Raw genomic sequence first — 19361 nt, 5'->3', positions numbered from 1 at the left:
TCGATCACTTTTGTGTGTTTGTGTGTGTGTGTTGAAAACATCCGCCACATCAACATAGTCAATGTGTTGTAATGAGCAAGTGAAACAACAACAACAACAAAAACAACAAATTACAAACAAACGAAAAGCATCGGACAAATTGTAATCAATTTATTTATTGAAATGATCAATCACTTAGTTGGTCGATTCTTATTTTTTTTTATTCTTTTCATATGTGTGTGTGTGTGTGCGTGTGAGTGTTTTGGATTTTGATATTCGTGCTTTTCTTCGTTTTTTTTTCATCAAATTGGTTGTGTGTGTGTATGCGATTTCATATCCGCGAATCATTTGCACACACACACACACACGCACACATGATACAATTTGATTCATTTCAACTATTAGTAAAATTTTATTTGTTTTTAAATTCTAAATTCCAAAAAAAAAACAGACATAAACTAAAAACAAAGTAGTTGAACATAAAAACTTAATTCTCGGTGATATATGCTTGATAAGTAAAAAACAAAAAAAAAATCTTTCTGTTCTGTTTTCATTTGGGATTGATTTATGTGTGACCAGTCGATGGAAAAAAAAATACTTAAAAGTCTTATTATTGACATTTACAGGATGCAAACAAACAAACAAACAAATAAATAAAACCAAACCGAAAATGAAATGAAATAAATGTGCCCAGTCATTATGGCGATAATGATGATGATGATGATGATGAACATAAAGATTTTAGTGAAAATTCTGTTTTGTTTTGTCGTTATCCACATACCAAATAGACAGACATACAGCTCAATATTTGTATTGTTTGTTTATTTGGGCCATATATTTTATGGTTTCCTTTCTCGATACAAACACACACACACACACAGTAGCCAAATTCAATTCATTCAATTTTTTTTTTGATTTTTTTTACACCAGAAAAAATAAGTATGTGTGTGTGTGTGTATGATCGTTAAAGTCACCAGAATTTTTTTTTTGGATTTTCTTTTTTTCCATTCAATCAAGAATGAAACAATATGATGATGATCATCATCATGAGAATGATTGAACAACAGCAAAAAAAAAACAATCACTTGAACAAACAAAAAACAGATCCCTGAATTTTCGTTTTTTTTTTGGTTTTGTTTTGTTTTGAATTTCATTCGTTTTTAGAGATGTGTGTGTGTGTGTGTTTCTATTTCATTTCCAATATATTCGTTGTCTCTCTCTATTTTTGATTCAATAAAAACGATGAATTTCATGCCAGCAAGTTTTTCTGTGTGTGTCTTCTGAAAGATAATATGATTTAAAACAAAGCAAAAAAAAAATTTATTTATTTTTTATTCTTCCCCTCTCTATCTCACTCTCAGTCATTCACTCAGGATGATGATGATGATCCATTTTTGGTTACACACGGATATTATTATTGTCGTCGTTGTTATCATTTTTATTCACAGCCATAGACAGAAAGAGAGAGAGCAAATAACATTCAGAAAGTACCAATTTGCTTTATTTTTTTTAACAATATAGATAATTTGGAACCATCACCACCAACTGAGCCCTTCAAATGTCACGTTTCTGAATCATCATCATCATCATCGTCTTCGTCTTTTTCTTGGTTATTGAAATAGTATAGGATAGCTGTCAAAAAGACGTTGTTATTTGTTGTTGATTCAGAGAAAAAAAAAATTTTTTTTTCGCTTGTTTTTCTTTGAACTATTTGTATCCGGATCATCATCATCATCATCATCATCGTTTGATGCATACAGCTTATATAATCCCTCATAATATCAAAAATAAGGGATTGTAATGGTTTTTCTATGCAAATTTTTCTGTTTTGTTTCTGGAGCCCTTTCTATACTTGTTCGTTCGTTCGTTGTTGTTGTTGTTGTTGATGATTGTCGGTGATAATGTCATTGAATAAAAGATAGAAATACAGAAGAGAGAAATAGACATTGAATAATTATTACGACAAACAAGATATGATGAAATACCCTTTTTAGCTTATTTTTGGGAAAAAAAAATAATAATGATCATGATAATAAATAATTAGCTGAGAGAAAAAAAAGATTAATCAATTCTCGTTTTGGTTTTTTTTCGCTTTTTCATTTTTTTTTGTTCTAGATTTGGTAACAGTAGTCCACCACCAGGTATCACTCCACATAACCATCACCATCATCATCATCATCATCATCAGCCACATCATCAACAACAGCAGCAACAACAACAACATTATTCATCGTCACCATCGATAACAACAACATCGACGACATCAGCTGTTGGATCATCATCAACAACTACAACAATAACTGGAAATAATTCAGGAAATTTTGGTTCATCATCATTATCTTCTTTGGGTAATGGCGGAAATAGAAATAATGATGGAATTGGTATCGGTGGTTCGAATACATCACCAACAATATCATCATCAACCAATTCGATAACTGGAACGACAATGGATAATAATCATCATCAACAACAACAACAGGCAGTTGCGGCAGCTGCAGCTGCGGCTGCTGCAGCGGCAGCAGCCGCTGCTGATTTTAATCCAACTGCAGCATATTTGTGGTTATTATCGCAACAACAACAACATTTACCGAATGCAGCGGCAGCTGCAGCTGCATTGAATCTAAGTAATCGTAATTCTTTAACCGGTATTGATGGTCTACAAGCAGCGGCTAATAATTTCCTGAATGGATCCGCTTCATTTGATAAAAATAATTTGAATTCAAATTCCATCAACAATAATAATGGCAATTCAAGTAATTCGGCTACACCAACTATATCTTTGAATGGTGGTATCAGTGATTTGATCAATGAAAAATCATTGACAAACAATTTATTATCATCAACAATTGGTATTGATGATGGTGGTAGTAATGAAAATCATCATATAACATCAGGAAGACATAATAAAATGGATCATCATCATCATCATTCGAAAAATCGTTCATTGGATAAATCTTCTTTATTTCATAATTCAAATAATAATGATACAGATCAATCGACACATAAATCATCATTGATCAATGGTTCATCCAATAACAACAACAACAATAATGCTGGTCAATCAATAATACGATCATCATCAAAAAGATCGATAAAAAATATTGATGATTATGATGAAGATGATGCTGATACAACCGATGATGATGATGATGATAATGATAACGATAATAATCGCGATGATGATGGTGTTGATAGTAATCATAGTGGTGGTAGTGGTAGTAATCGTAGTGATAATCTTAACTATAATGGTAAGTAAAATATTAGAATGGTGGAAAATAAAACTTGAAATAAACCTTTGTTTTTTTTTCCATAAATGCCAAGGTATTGGAAACAATGGTATAACTGGACGAAATTATCCATTTGATAATCCTCATCACCATCATCATCATCATCATCGTAATCAAAATAATAATTCAACAATTGAATCCTCAATATCGAATGGATTGGCAACCACAACAACGAGCTCAGCAGCAGCAGCAGCCGAAGCAGCATCATCAACATCATCGATTATTGGACAGTCATTACAACAACAAACGGCCGTACATCAATTGTTGAATCAATCATTGCAACAACAATCGCATCAACAACCGGAACATTGTCTAGAGACATTATTACGAAATATTGAAGGTTTATTAGCTATTGCAGCACATAATGCACGACAACAACAAGCACAACTTCAGTTACAAAAAGGTTAGTGTTATTGTGTGATGCACATATGTCTTTTTATTTATTTAGAATTTAAAAAATCCTCCATTTTTTTTATCACTCACACACACACACACACACAAATATTATTTTAATACGAAACACGCGTTTTTTTATCATTCATACACTATGATAGATATCCAAGGCTCACACATTCATATTTTTTTTTGGCAATAAAACATGAAAAAAAAATCCGTTGAATAATTGCCATTTGAAAATCAGATCAGATCAATTTATTATGAAAGAGAGAAAAAAAACAATCGACAGAGACCCATCGATACCATCCAAAAAAAAAACAGTGTCATTTCGTTTCCATAATGATGATAATGGTTTTCAATTAAAAAAAACCAACCATGAACTTGATCATAAATGAATAAATTATTCGCATTTTATTATCTTTTCGGCACACACACACACACATTCACACTTGCAGAAAGACCACCATAGAATTTTTTTTTCAAATAGAAAAAAAAAATTTTTTCATTTAAATATTTTGAAAATGTGAGAGAATCAGAAAAAAACAGTCGATTATAATGATGATGATGATTATTACTTATTATGGATTATGGCCACACGAGTTTACTACTACTTGGCTAATTCATTTCATACATCTTTTTTGATTTTCTTTTATCTTTATCATCGTCATCTTTGAATTCTATAGCCATTTTGAATGGAATCACATTTCGGATGAATGAGAAACCAAAAAAAAAAAAAAAAAAGAATGGATGAATAAATGAAAAAAAAGAAACTCAATCCATCATACTAAGCCAAAATAGAAAAAATGAGAAAATGAAACCCAGAAAGATAATTAAACTCTTTTGTAATAAAAACCCACCACTCTCCCGGAATATGAATTCGAAATTATAATCAGAAAAAAAGAGAATGAAAAAAAAATGAAAAAAAAGAGAATCATATCAATATCAAATTTGAAAAACCAGAAAATTCTACGGTTGAACCATTATTATATATTAATATCATCATATCCATCGTCGATTATCATCATCATCATCATCATACGGAAATTAACATCAAATTCATAGTAACGAAAAAAAAAACGAAAAGAAATATCCGCACACACACACACGGGTACCCCCACAATAACAACAACAAAAGTTAAAGTTAATAGAGAATAGAAATAAATTAAATTTTTAGTCACACACACACAACATGAATGATCCGGATTCCTGAGGATCTTTTTTTCTGGAATCAATTCGTATTCGTGTAACATTTCATCAGACATAAAACCACATCAAACAGCAAAAAAAGCTTTTGTTTTTTTCCTCACTTTTTTGTTTGACCAAAAAAAAAAAAAAAAAAAATCCACCACCACCATACAACGATCCGGATCCAGGAACATCATACATTTTTTTCCACTTTCTTTCACTGTTGTTTTTTGTTTTCATAACTGACAACAATTGACTTTTTTTTGAGATATGATTCCTGATTCATACCACACACGTACACACGAAATTCTTTTTGATTCCATTCCATACGGAATTTACGTCCCCTGCCCACACACACACACACACAAAACATATACCCGTATGAGAAAAAAGGATTAAATCACTTTTTACGCTCATATGCGTTCACTATACACGTTCATTCATTCATTCTTTTTTTTTTTTTTATCCGATTCACATCCACGAATTTGAGTTTCGTTATAATGCATTGCACACACACACATTCAAACACACTGGAAAAAGTTTCAAATTCTTTCATCCTGAAGAAAGAAAGTAAAAAAAAAATTGCATGCAAAATATTATTATTTAGTTACATCATCAACTAAATATTTTTCTAATGAATGAATGATATGCGATTCAATGATGCAATAACAACAACAACAACAACAACAAAAAACAAAACAAAAAAAATGTGTGAAATAAAAAAAAATGAGAAATGATGAAAGGGTTACCCAGGCTACGAAACAAAACAAAACAAAACAAAACAAAAAAAAAATCCACACGGGATCAAAACAAAATAATAATGAAGATGATGATGATCATCATCATTATTATAATGGCAGATGTTTATGTGTGTGTGTGTGTGTTTGTGTGTGTGTACGTGTCTTACATAATTTCTGAATCTTTCTGAATTTTTCTCTTGGTTGGTTCAGATTCCATAAATATATAATTTTTTTTCAAATGGGAAACAAAACAAAATAAAATGAAATGAAATGAATAGGAAAAAAATTATATTTTACCACCACGAATAAAGAATGTTGAATTTCTAAAATTCCAATGATGATTTTTTTATTCCTTTTTTGAAATTTTTTTCTGTATAGCTGAAATACGTAATGAATATTCAAATCAATTGGAACGTGAACGTGAACTACGTGAACATGTGGAAAAACAATTGAATGAAGAGCAAAAAATTCGAGGTAAATAACAATACAATCACCATACACCAATGGATTGTAGAATTGGTGTAATTTTGTTTTTTGTTTTGTTTTTTTTTTTATTGAAATGAAACCATTCCATCAATAGTAATATATCAGAAACGATTTAAAAAAGAACGTAAACTTCGACGTAAATTAGAGAACGAGCTTCAACATCAACATCATCATGGTGGTAGTAAAAAATCAACATTGACAACCTTATCATCATCATCATCATCATCAGCAACAACAACATCAACAACAACAACAACAACGACAACCCAAATGGGCAGTCATAATAACAATAATTTATCAATGGCCAATAATAGTAACAATAACAAACAACAACAATATAGTCCACAAACAGTCAATAATAATACAATAGTTGCTAACAATAATAATAACTCATCATCATCATCATCATCCTCACCATTATCTAATGATAATAATGGGTCAATGACCAACCAAAATAGCCAATCACAGCAACAACAACAACAACAACAAAATACAAATAACAATGGCAATAATAATAATAATAACAAATCACCGACAACAACAACAACAGCATTATCACCACCATCATTGTCATCATCATCGTTACCGCCTACACCACCGACGCCATCAACAATACAACAACAGGCACAACAATCATCATCATCGACAACAACTGGACAGCAACAGCAACAACAACAACAACAATCACCATCACGATTATCATCATCAGCATCGCCATCACCATCACCATCAACTTCATCATCATCATCATCTTCGTCATCTTCATCGGATGAAGCTGATTGATTGAAATTTAGTTTTCCGTTTTTGGTCATTTTTATTTCGGGAAATGAATTTGAATTTTATCAATTTGTAATTTAAATTTTCTTTTCTTTCTTTTTTTCTTTTCAAACTTGAGACTTTCATCATTGTTTTTTTTTTTTTTTTTGCTAAAGATGGAACACACACACACACACACCTGATGAGACCACCACGAATTATGATATCACACAGTATACATATACGCCCAACGAAATTAAGCCCAAAATTCAGCCATTTATTTGATTTTTCATTGGAAAAAAAACCGAAAAAAACAAAAAAAAAAATTTTTTGTCATAGAAAGAAAATCATCACTGAATTGAAATTCAAATTATCCAGGCATACAAAAATGAATAAATAGTGATAACAAAATGTTTATTTAAGCAATTTTCAGTTTTCTAGATGCCTCAACAACAACAACAACAACAGAATTCATCTGATCCATAACCCGATCAAACAATAAACAAACAAACACGCACACACACACACACACATTGAAAACTCTTTTTTTTAGAAAATTTTTTTTCCAACCAAAAAAAAAAAAAAAAATAGCTTGTCACATCACACACACACACACACCCACACACGTCATCATCATTGAAATTTTTTTTTATTGTTTCAACAACAACATAACCAAGCCAAATCAATGAATGAACGAACCCGATTATAATTAAATTGGAACAGATTGTGCATCATCATCATGATCAATTTCATTGTTTGTTGTCGTGTGGCCTTTTTTTCAACTCATTCACACACATGCACACATATTCATGTCATTCATACTACGAAAAAAAGAAAATATAAAAACAGCAAACACGTAGAATGTCAATAACAAACAAACAAACAAACATCATCATCATCTCTATCATCATTGTCATCAACAATGAAAATGGATATATGGAATGAAGAAAAAAGAAGTAAAAAAAAAACGGACAATATCTAATGTCAGCATCATCATCATCATTTGATGACAGCCTAAATAGAATAACCAGCGTGACAACGATGAACGAATATATGAACCAGAGAGAGAGAGAGAGAGAGAGAGAGAGAGAGAGAGAGAGAGAGAGAGAGAGAGAGAGAGGGGTGGACACAAGACAAGAATCCGATGAAATGAAATTAATTTGGCAATAATTTTTTTTTTTGGCTGGAATTATTCGTATATAGAAACAATTAGTAGCTGGTAAATGATGAAGCGAATGAATAAAATGGAATGAAAAACTTTTAGAAAATTCAAGAATTTCTACAATAACAAAAACAGATACAGAATTCATGCCGTGTGTGTATGTATGTGCTGGATGTCATTGCCAGAATTCACTGTTTGGGTAATGTCATGAAGTTTTTTTTTTAATAATAATTGTTACAATTGATTCTATTGTTTTGCTGTCACATTATTATATTCACACACACACACATGTAACAATCGATCGACAATGAAACCAAAAAAAAAAAAAAAAAAAAAAAAAACAAAAAACCAAAGAGAAACGATGGAAAAAAAAATTCTTTTGTCTCATTCAAAAAAGAGAATTGTGCTATTTGGACGTCAAGGTGGGCGTCGTCATCATCGTTTCAATCTTTTTCTTTTCATTATTATCAACTGACAAACAATCAATGGATGATGATGATGATGATGATGCATATTATTATATTCTATTCTTAATTAATTAATTAAATAGAAATTTAACTGTACTGCTGCTGCTGATGATGATGATGGTGATGATGAATGCTTCAAAATTATTATATTCAATGTTTGCCTGTGTCTGTGTCTGTGTGTGTGTATGTGTGTGTTTTGATGTCAATGTGTTGTTGTCATAAAAATTAATTAAATTTGTGGATTATCACTTTTTTTTTGTATTGTCATCACCAATGAAAATTTTTTTTTCTTGCTTTGATCTTTTGTTTTGTTTTTTTTAATTTTTTTTCCATCTTTCATTTCATTCGATTCCTTTTTAATGATGACGGTGGTGATGGTGTTGTTGTTGTTGTTCTTGGAACAAACAAAACTTTTTTTTGTTTGTTTGTTTGCATCATTCCATTTGATGCTGATGATGCTATTTATTTTGAAACACACACTTACACACACACACACACATTCTATTGGCTGATATTCTGTTGTTGTTGTTGTTATCCATACACACACACACACACACAAACACACAAACACGTGTTTTATAATAATAACAAATTCTGGAAAAAAAACCTGAAGAAAGAAAAATAGCTGACACATGCACATAAACAAAACAAAACAAAACAAAAAAAATTTCTACTTAAAATCAATTCTCCACAAATTCATTTATAGTGATAATCTTCTATAGAATAGTTTATATGATTCTTCCTCTTTTCACACAACACACAGCACCAGTATTTCCTGTTTCGCATATATATCTACCTGTCAACAACACCTTGATGACACGATGATGATCATCATCACTACATAATGCACGTATACACAAATATTGAAACAAAAAACATGACCACACACACTCACACACGCACAAATCTTGTATTTTATCCTTATATGAAATGTATTCTATTCATATTCTTATTATTTATTATCATAATCACCATAATAATAATTATTATGCAACCTACCACTGACTGTAAACCAAAGAGAGACAGAGAGAAAAAAAATCAATTTTCACACAACCATTATTGATCTATATTGATGATGAATGATAAAATTTGAATATTTGTGTGTGTGAGAGTGAGAGAGAGAGAGAGATGACCAAAATGAAACATGTATTCGATTGAAAAAAACACAAACCAATCATTGAAATAAAAATCTTTTTTTTGCTCGAAGCTGATTTGTTGTTTTGTAACCATTGTGTGTGCGTGTGTGTGTGTTTGTGTCATTTTGAATTCAATCGAATGTCAAAAATTCGATCCTCTTAATGACGATTGATGATGTTTTTTTTCCGACCATCCATTCTTCATTCGTTTGGTTCTGCATATGTTTTTCTTCCTAGATTTTGTGATTATATATGACCAATACAACGACAACGGCGACGACGACGATGACAACAAAAACAGGAAATTCAAGAGAGAGAGAGAGAGAGAGAGAGAGAGAGAGAGAGAGAGAGAGAGAGAGAATGAATGTAGATGACTTGTAGTTGTCGTCGTCGTTTCTGAAATTTACCATTAATAATAAATTGTCATAAAGGTGAGAAAATTTGTTGATGTTTTCAATGTTTAAGTTGATTATTTGTGGATGTTTGTTTGGTTATTTCTCAGTTATTTTTTTTTTGCCATTACAGAGAAGAAAAAAAAAACTTTTTAAGCTGAAAAACACCTGGCCATTATGTAATGTAATGTCCATATCTTTCTCTCTCTGTGTGTGTGTGTGTGTGTGTGTGTGTGTGTGAAAGTGACAATTGTAAATTGATTCAAGTTTGGATCGATCAATTTCGATTTCCAAGATGATTATTGTTGTTGTTGTTGTTGTTATCGCTATTCATTGAAAATAATATTATTCAATTCAATGAATCGTTGAACGATCAAGATCATGGTGTGTGTGTTGTTGTTGTTGTCAACTTGGCTTTTTTTTAGTTATTTCATTTCAAATATTCATTTTTTTTACTTGCTCACCATATCATTGTCGTATCGATTTTTTTTCCAACTATTTTCATTTCGTTATCAGTCTCTCTCTCTCCATAGTTTGAATGATTGATTACCATTTTTTTTTTTGATTCTATTGTCATCATTCATTCATTCATTTTTTTTCTTCTTCTTTTTCTTCGTTCAATTTCATTTCATGTGATTGGATGACAATATAAATAAATGTGTATATATGGCCCTTCTGATGTGTAATATGTATTTTTATTTCTCGATATAAACGCCTTTGGTCCATTTTTTCCATGTCCTGTTACTGGCCCCTGTTAATAATTGCTGGTTGGTAGTAGTAGTAGTAGTAGTAGTAGTAATAATGGTGGTAATCGGTCGTAGATATTACAATGATGATAAAGATGAAGAATTGTAATTCACACAACTACAGGGGAAGGTGATGGTTGAAAAAAGGCAACCATATTTTACACGATGATGATGATGCAAAAAGAAATTAAAAACTTTTTTTTTAGAGAGAGAGAGAATAAAGGGATTTAATGGGCAAAATACGAAGAAAAAAAAATTTTTGCAACACGCGAAAAAAAATAAAACGAACGATTCATTTGAATCGGCCATCATCATCATCGTCATCATTCAAACTTTTTTTTTCTGGATCAAACTCTATTTTATTATTAGTGTGTGTGTGTGTGTGTGTGTGTGTGTGTGTGTGTGTATTGTGCATACCGTATATTTTTTGACTTTGATTGATTATTATTTTTTGTTCAAGAATAACGAGTGTGTGCACACACACACACAGAAAAAAAAGTAATTTATTGTGTTAAAATAAATATATAAAATAAAATGTCGTTTGCTCACATTCACATTCATATATATCTCGATTTCATTTCAATTCAATTCAATTCAATTCAATTTTTTTTTCATTCACTACTTCTGGATCGTTTTTCTGGTTTGGTTTGGTTTGATTTTTTTTTCTGAAGAACAAGGGCAGTGGATGATCCTGGTGTTAGGGGATGGCCATTTCCTATTTATCGTTTACATTTTTTTTTTCATTTCTTATGAAATGAATTTGGTCAGAAATTTATGTGAATGAATGTGTGTGTGTGTTTGGAACAGGATCAACAATCAGCATCGTGATGATGGTGATGATGATGATGATAAACATTCAATCATTATTTGATTAGCATGTTTGTGTGTGTGTGTGTGTGTGTGTGTGTGTGAATTTTTAATCAAAACAATTCAGATTCGAATTCAAATCAAAATGCTTATCTTGAATAACACAGTAGAAATAATGGTGGCAATTGTCAACGACACTTGCCATCATCATCATCATCATTATCTCTGTTGATATCGTCGGATGCTTATTTTTTTAAAATAACAAAAAAAAAAAAAAAAAAATACAGGAGTAAAAAAAACCAATCGATCTCTTTTTGCCAAGGCCACAATATATATATATGATTTAAGATCATCTGTCAATCCATCTCATCTTGCTTGCCCATATTCATATTCTCACACCATAAGTCAATTTTTTTTTTCTTCATCACCATACATGTACTCCTGTGCCTAATGGGCCTGTTTTTGGAACAGTGTCTGTTCTGATTTTTTTTTACTCTCATTCCATTCTACAGAAACCCTCAAAAAAAATTCAAATGGATTTTTTTTTCTCTTCCACTTTACATATTCAATGTGTTGTGTTTAATTTTTGAATAATAAAAAAAAAAATAAAATTTTCATTTTGATCGGATTAATATTCATATTCATATATATAGATTGAAAAAAATGTGTCACATTTAAAGTAAAATAAATGGAAATTTTTTTTTGTTATATCGGCCTGTTTCAAACTGCCACTACAACAACAAAAACGAAAAAAAAATGACAAACGATGATGAAAACACACACACACAGCATCGTTATGCATAATCATCCCAGATGTATACATACATCTATTTGGTCCAATCAATTTTAATTAATTGTTTTTATTCTCCAGTCCCCCCCAAAAAAAAAATCCGTTAGAATGACATATTCGTTGTTCAACAACAACAGAAAAAAATCCCTGTGTTTACATTGTCATTCAATGGGATAGATCGAACCACGGATTCATGAAATTCAACGAGATGAAAATTTTGAGACATTTACTCTCGAATAAGTATTCCTTAAAATCATCATCATCGCTTGTTTTTTTCTTCAAAGATTTATAATCTAATTTTGAATTATGCAAAAGAATCGTTTTTTTTGTTTTCATTCATTTTTTTCTTTTAAATTTTCATTATTTGATTGATGTATGGATGATGATGATCCATGTTATTCACACAATTTGTAATTTGTTCATTGATGATTATAAAGAGATTCACATATTTGATGGATTTTTTTTCTCTTTTTTTTCCATAGAAAAATGTATTTTCAAATGAATAATTCATTCGGGTTTTTCAAGTGAAAAAAAAATACAAAGAAAATTCTACAACAATCACCCGATTCGATTTGAATTTAGAAGAAAAAAAAACAACAACAACACGAGTAATCAGAGAGAAAAATTTTGATGAATCGATTCTCATAGAAATTTCAAGATAAATAAATCTCACGTATATATTCGTGGACAAGTGCAATCCAGGAAACGATGAATTTTTTTTTTCGACGAAAAAAAAAACAAAATATTTCATCATCATCATCAGTGATTATAATTGAACGAGGGATAAATAAAGAGAAAGAAAAAAGATGAATGAATGAATGAATGAATGAAATTGAAATTGAATCGAAATAGAAAATTGACATATCGCGAATATTTTTTTTTTCGATAGTTATTTCCACAGGATTCGTGCACGATTCTCGAATAAATTTTTTTTTTCTATTTTCATTTTCATTGAATTTCTCATTCTTTTCATTGGGTTGCTGTTGTTGTCCAAAACATTAGAATGATCAATCTTGCTTTGGCTTGGGCAATTTGTCTTAACGCACACACACACACACACACACACATTCTTGCTTTCCCCCTTTTGCTTTTTTTTTGCATCCGATATAAATAGAAAGAAAATTTGTTTTTGGTTCTGACGTAATATTCTCTTCCTCGCTCTCTCTCTCTTTGAGTTGTCCATTGTTAGTGTTTTATTTTATTTTTTTTTTTTTTTTGGTTTTGGTTTCTCGTTTGGCTGATCGGCTATAGCTATGTGTGGCAATTTAATTTTCCAAAAGTCCATTCAATCCAATTTTCATATATCTATCGCCAGTGTGTGTGTGTGTGTGTGTATGTTTTGTAAGCTTTGAAAGAATTGAAAATTTGATGAATGCATCTATGATCAAAGATGTATTGAAGATCCGGACTTGATAATAATACAATTGAATGAATCAATTGAATTTGATTGATTCGCAATGCACTACATATACATACATACGCGTATACAGTGTCAATGTAAAATGTATTCAATTCTTGTAACATTTTAACCATGAATAATATTAAACGATAACGAAATAATTTGATGGCTGACAATTAGCTAAAATTAAGGCGAAAAAAAAAAATTTTTTTCTTTTGAGCTTCTCAATGACCAAATGGCCATATATATTTGATGACAGCCGTATTATATAATACATGGCTTTGATTATTATTGGATTAAATGGCATATTCGAAAAGAAAAAAAAAGCCAATGACAACCAGAGCCAAGTCCGATGATTGATTGATTCAAATTGTTTGACCTCTTTTAAAATTGATCGGTTATTTTTTTTCTATTTTGCTTTAGCCCCTTTTTTTTGCCCCACAGAGTGAGGAAAAAAAACCAAACCTACCGTCTTCGGCATCATGGATTTGAATATTTATTTATTATTTTTATTATTGCCCATTCAACACGAATTTCAATTTACAATGCAGTGAGAGCGAAACGAAAACAGTATAAATCAGCATTTCTCATTTCATATATCATGGATCATTTCAAAGTGATGATCATTTGTTTGGGAAGCAGAAAAAAAAATTCTTTTGGCTGATTGAAATCGGATTGCTTGAAAATATCATTCATTCATTCATCCACATATACATCCTTTTTTCTTTCCAGATTCATTCATCTTTTTTCATTTCTTTCAACAACAACAAAAAACAACAACAACAACAACAACCAAAATTGATTGTTTTAGACCGAGAAAAAAAAAATTCTGAAGAATAAATAAAGGAAAAAAAATAGAGATAAAGGCACGTGCCTTATCATTGTTGTTGTTATTGTTAGACTTATTCATTTGAAATTGAAAAATTCCGGTATATAAAAAAAAAAAAAAATGTGCTTACCACGACAGATCTTTGTTTTTGTTCAGAATAAACAGCAACAGAAGAAGAAGAATATTCATTCGTATTTTAAATGAATTATATACGCACCAATTGAAATGAGAATATTGAAACAAGAAAAGAATCTTCTTTAGAAATGAAGAAAAATTCTTTTTTTTTCTCTGTCGGCTATTCAGTTATTGTTGTTGTTGTTGTTACTGAAATATTTATTATATGGAATACAAAAAGAATATAAACCTAGTTGTCAGTTGTTGACACACACACACACACACTGTACGCATATTTATTTTATTCAAATTCATTCATTCATTTAAATTACGACGAAACTGGATTCATTTTCACTTTGTTTGTGTTTTATTTATACGATTAAATTCAATTCCCAAGTTCAAGTTTTTTGTTATTGTTGTTGTTGTTGTTGTTTATTGTCTTGTTCTAGTTGTGTGTGTGTGTGTGTGAGTGTGTTATTATTTCATTTATTTACCCATTTTATTTCAGATCAATTTAACGGTAGCTTTTCGTTTTTGTTTTTCTTTTGGGCAATGGGTTATTGTTGTTGTTGTTGTTGTTTTGTTTTGCTGTTTGTATTGCAAAACTAATCAACGAACCAAAAAGTAAACTGTGTATTTTGAACTGAAATTGTAGTCATCATCATCATCATCATCAGTCGTCAAGCTGTCTAGCTAAATCGATATATAATTTTTTTTTAAAAACATTTGGCACATTTGATTTTGTTCAATTGTTTTTCTACGAGAAAAATTCTTTTTCTCTCGTTTTTTTCCAAGTAATCATCATCATCATTGTAATTTTGAAGAAATTCTCAATTATAATTCATTTGTTGTTGTTGTTGTGAATTTCAAAAAACAAAAAAAAAAAAATGATAAAGATGATGATTCTATGTTTTGAGGAACACACTGTAGTAACTTGTGCGCGCGCGAATCGTTTTATGCCCGTAAGCATCGAATCGTTTAACACACACATACACACACACACCATTCGTTTTCTTTTTCTCTCAATTATCATCGACAGGCTTGTTTTATTCTAAATCATTTTTAGCCATATAATTTAGATCATCATCATCGTCATCATATTTAAATCGTCTAAAATGTTAATGATGATTGTTTGAGAAGCGAAAAAACGAAAAAATTTTTTTTTTCAATTTCAACCAGAGAAAAGCAATAAATTCACCTTGTGTGAAAGTCAATTAACCTAACGAAATTTCCCGAAAGCAATATTATTGAGATTTAATTACTTACAACAACAACAACAACAACAAAAATTGAAAATCAAACCAACAATGAATGAATTGTTATGAAAGAAGAAGAAGACGAAAAAAAATTTATGAAAATATTCAAAATATTTTCATTCAATCTTGAACCATTATCATTATCATCATTAAATCATTCTGATGATCATGAATATATATATATATGGAGAAAGCCATTAACAAACAAAACAAAAAAGACCAGAAATTACCAGAGGTATATATGGAAATGAAATTTTTAGATTTGAAAAAAAAATCTGATGATCAGATCAAACAACAATGATCGATGCTATTACGTTTTCGATGATGAATCCCAAAAAAAATGAATGAATGAATGAACGATACCCTCTCGTTATGTGGAAACAAATAATAAAAAAGAAAAAATATTGCAGATTCAAATGATGAAAATAAATAAAAAAAAATAAAGTGCAACCATTAAATAGTGATATTGTTCAAGAAGAAAAAGAAGGAGAAAAAGATTTATTTTCATTGAAATAAATTGCAATGAAATCGTTATTAACGTTCATGACATTATTATTATCACCATCATCATCATCATCATTATCACCGTAGTAAACACACTAAGAAGATGAACCATTAAGTGTTGGATCTGTTTTTATTTTATTCATATATACACATTTTCACGTTTTTTTTTTGAATATTCACTAACATTCCAATACAGATCCAACGCCCAATGCATACGTATATTCATTGAAAATAAAAAGAAAAAGGGTTTTCCAATGGGAAATGTAGGTTGTCGATGTTGAAAAATTCAAACATTTCCAAACGGCAAGTGAATTATTCACTAGAAAAATTGATAGTGAAGAGAGAAAGCATCTCAATAGATCTATCTTATTATATATTATCATTTAATGTATTATTTATAAATTATCGACATAAAATAAAATTTCAAGGGAATTTTCTCTCTTATTCTCTGTTTAGTGTTCAAAGTTTAAGATGTTACAACGTGTGTAAAAAAAAAACGTATAAAAAATTTATTAGATTTACGGCCGGATATATAATGTGTGTGTGTGTGTGTGTATGATGATAAACTTTATGATGCAAAACGGCAATTCATCGACACACACACAGACACACAATATAATATCAATTGATCCACGATGGATGATCAAATGATTTTTTTTTATTTCAGAAAAAAAATTTCCCAAAACACATCTAGCGAGAGGAAATTGTTATTTATTACGAAAAGTTTTTTTAAATCGATTAATTCCATATATATTGAAAAAAAAAGAAAAATTCAAAATCACACAACACTTCTTACCAGCCATCTAGTGGCAAAGATTAAAACGAAATTTTATTTTTATTTTTTCGAAAAAAATTTTTTTTCGACATTTTTTTTTAAGTCGTCCCTCAATCGTTTGAAGCCAACCGATCAACAAATTATCATCAACGAATGATAAATAAATCATAAATCATATATTTATAATGTGGGTTTATTTGCGGTTCGCCATAGCTCCATCAACAACGACAACAACAACAAAAATCGGAACAACACAAAAAATAATATTATCACTATTTGTGTGTGAAATTGGATAAAAGAAGAAGAAAAAAAATCAACGATAACAAGCACAAAATGATACCATGGGAATCATCATCATTATCATTTGTTTATTATTTTGATTTTAGATAATGATGATGATGATGATGATGGTGAAAATTCAATCAGATTGTTGTAATATTTTAAATATAAACCTCATGGCCAATGCTAATATCATCAACATCGACATCGACATCGACATCGATTAGGATTTTTTTTGTGTGTGTGTGTGTGTGTGTGTGTGTGTGGTTAGTTTTTACGATTTAGAAATTAGATCAAGACAACGGAAATAGGGTTTGATGACTGGTTAAACGCACTTTTTTTTAATCAATGAAAGAGAAAAAAAATATTAGCAACAATAAATCTGATCTCATCTTCTAATCATTAATTATCAAACGAAAATTGATATATATAAATATAGTGATTAATCATGATCAATCACTAATGGGTAAACAACAACAACAACAACGACGGCAATTTTTTTTTGCCTATTGATTTTTAATTAAAAAAAAAATCATGAAAAATAAAAACCGGAAATTAAATTAATTTATTCATATTTAAATTTTCTCCTTTTTCATTTTCAATTCTCTCTCTCTTTTTCTCTACATTTACATTGAAATCCAAAAAAATAATTAATCACAATCAATCGATTCAATCGATCGATCGATTGATATCTGTAATATTCTGTTGTTTAAAAAAAAAAAATTAATGATCTTTGTCTGTTTTTTTTTCATAATGAATGTAAAATGAATAAACAAAATGATGATCACCATCAGCATCATTATGACATCAAACATGATAATAGATCAACTATAGTGTAGTAGCATCCATTCATCCATCCATATGAATGTTATAAACACAAAACAATTTATAAACAGGAAACACCTCCGGAACACACATGTGATTTCATAATCATCATCATCAAACAATCAAACAATCAAAGTTTTAGCTTCCAATTTCATTCATTAAAATTGATGATGATGATGATGATGATTTTTTATTTCATTTCGAGGTTAAAGATGTGTGTGTGTGTGTGTGTAAATCGAATTGAATTGAATTTAATGAATGAATAAAATTTGCATGCATACAAATTTACATTTACAACTACACTACATGTACAACAACAACCACCACCACCACCACCATCATCGTCATCGTCATCATCATTATCGTATACGTAATGAATGATGTTTTTTTTCCATTCATTCAGAATTTTTTTTTTTTTTTTGGTTTTGTTTTGTTTCGTTTTCGAAAACATCAATCGATGATGTTTTGTGACTAATGAACCAATCGTTTAAAGAAATCTAAATTAGATGAACACACACACACAAACACACAAAATGATTGGGCCAAACAAATTCAGGTCATATCATCATAATCCATTATAGTAGAAGCCAAACTAAGACGGTGGCCACCATCGATGATGATCCAATCTGTTTGTCATGATCGAATGAAACAAAACAAAACAAAAAAAAAATCAAATATGAATCTGAATCCGGAATCAATTTTTTTTTCACTCATCGATCAAAATGAATAATAATAATAATAAAAAAATCTGCCAATTTTTTTTTTGTTTTCCAAAAATGATCGTTGGCGCCAGTTTTCTGGTTTCTGACTTACTAAACATCATCATCATCATCATCATCATCATCATTTTTTTGTTTATATTTTGGATTCAACATCATCATCATCATGATCATCGTCAGTAAAAAAAACATATATACAAATACAAATCATTTAATGTAATTAAGTTAACTTAATATTACTCGGAGAGAGAATGAGAGAAAGAGAAAAAAAACATTAAATCTTCCATTCAACCAGAAAACTTTAAAAACAAAAACATTAAAAACATTTTCAA

At 29.9% G+C, this 19361-nt stretch overlaps 1 protein-coding gene across 2 annotated transcripts in view; it reads left to right on the top strand.

Annotated features, from left to right (window-relative positions):
* LOC124498343 (uncharacterized) overlaps window positions 1-9650 on the top strand; it is a 29512-nt gene extending 19862 nt beyond the window's left edge. For both annotated transcript variants that reach the window (XM_075729271.1, XM_075729270.1), the window contains 4 exons: window positions 2095-3227; window positions 3301-3669; window positions 5966-6061; window positions 6168-9650. In XM_075729271.1, coding sequence (XP_075585386.1) covers window positions 2095-3227; window positions 3301-3669; window positions 5966-6061; window positions 6168-6856 — 2287 coding nt within the window. In that variant the 3' untranslated portion in view covers window positions 6857-9650. The remainder of the gene's footprint in view (window positions 1-2094; window positions 3228-3300; window positions 3670-5965; window positions 6062-6167) is intronic.
* The last annotated feature ends 9711 nt before the right edge of the window (window positions 9651-19361 follow it).

This window comes from Dermatophagoides farinae, chromosome 3 (assembly GCF_024713945.1).
Source record: "Dermatophagoides farinae isolate YC_2012a chromosome 3, ASM2471394v1, whole genome shotgun sequence".
Taxonomy (NCBI): Eukaryota; Metazoa; Arthropoda; class Arachnida; order Sarcoptiformes; family Pyroglyphidae; genus Dermatophagoides; species Dermatophagoides farinae.
The sequence above is the reverse complement of the archived record's forward strand: the minus strand, read 5'-3'. Positions and strand labels throughout refer to the sequence as shown.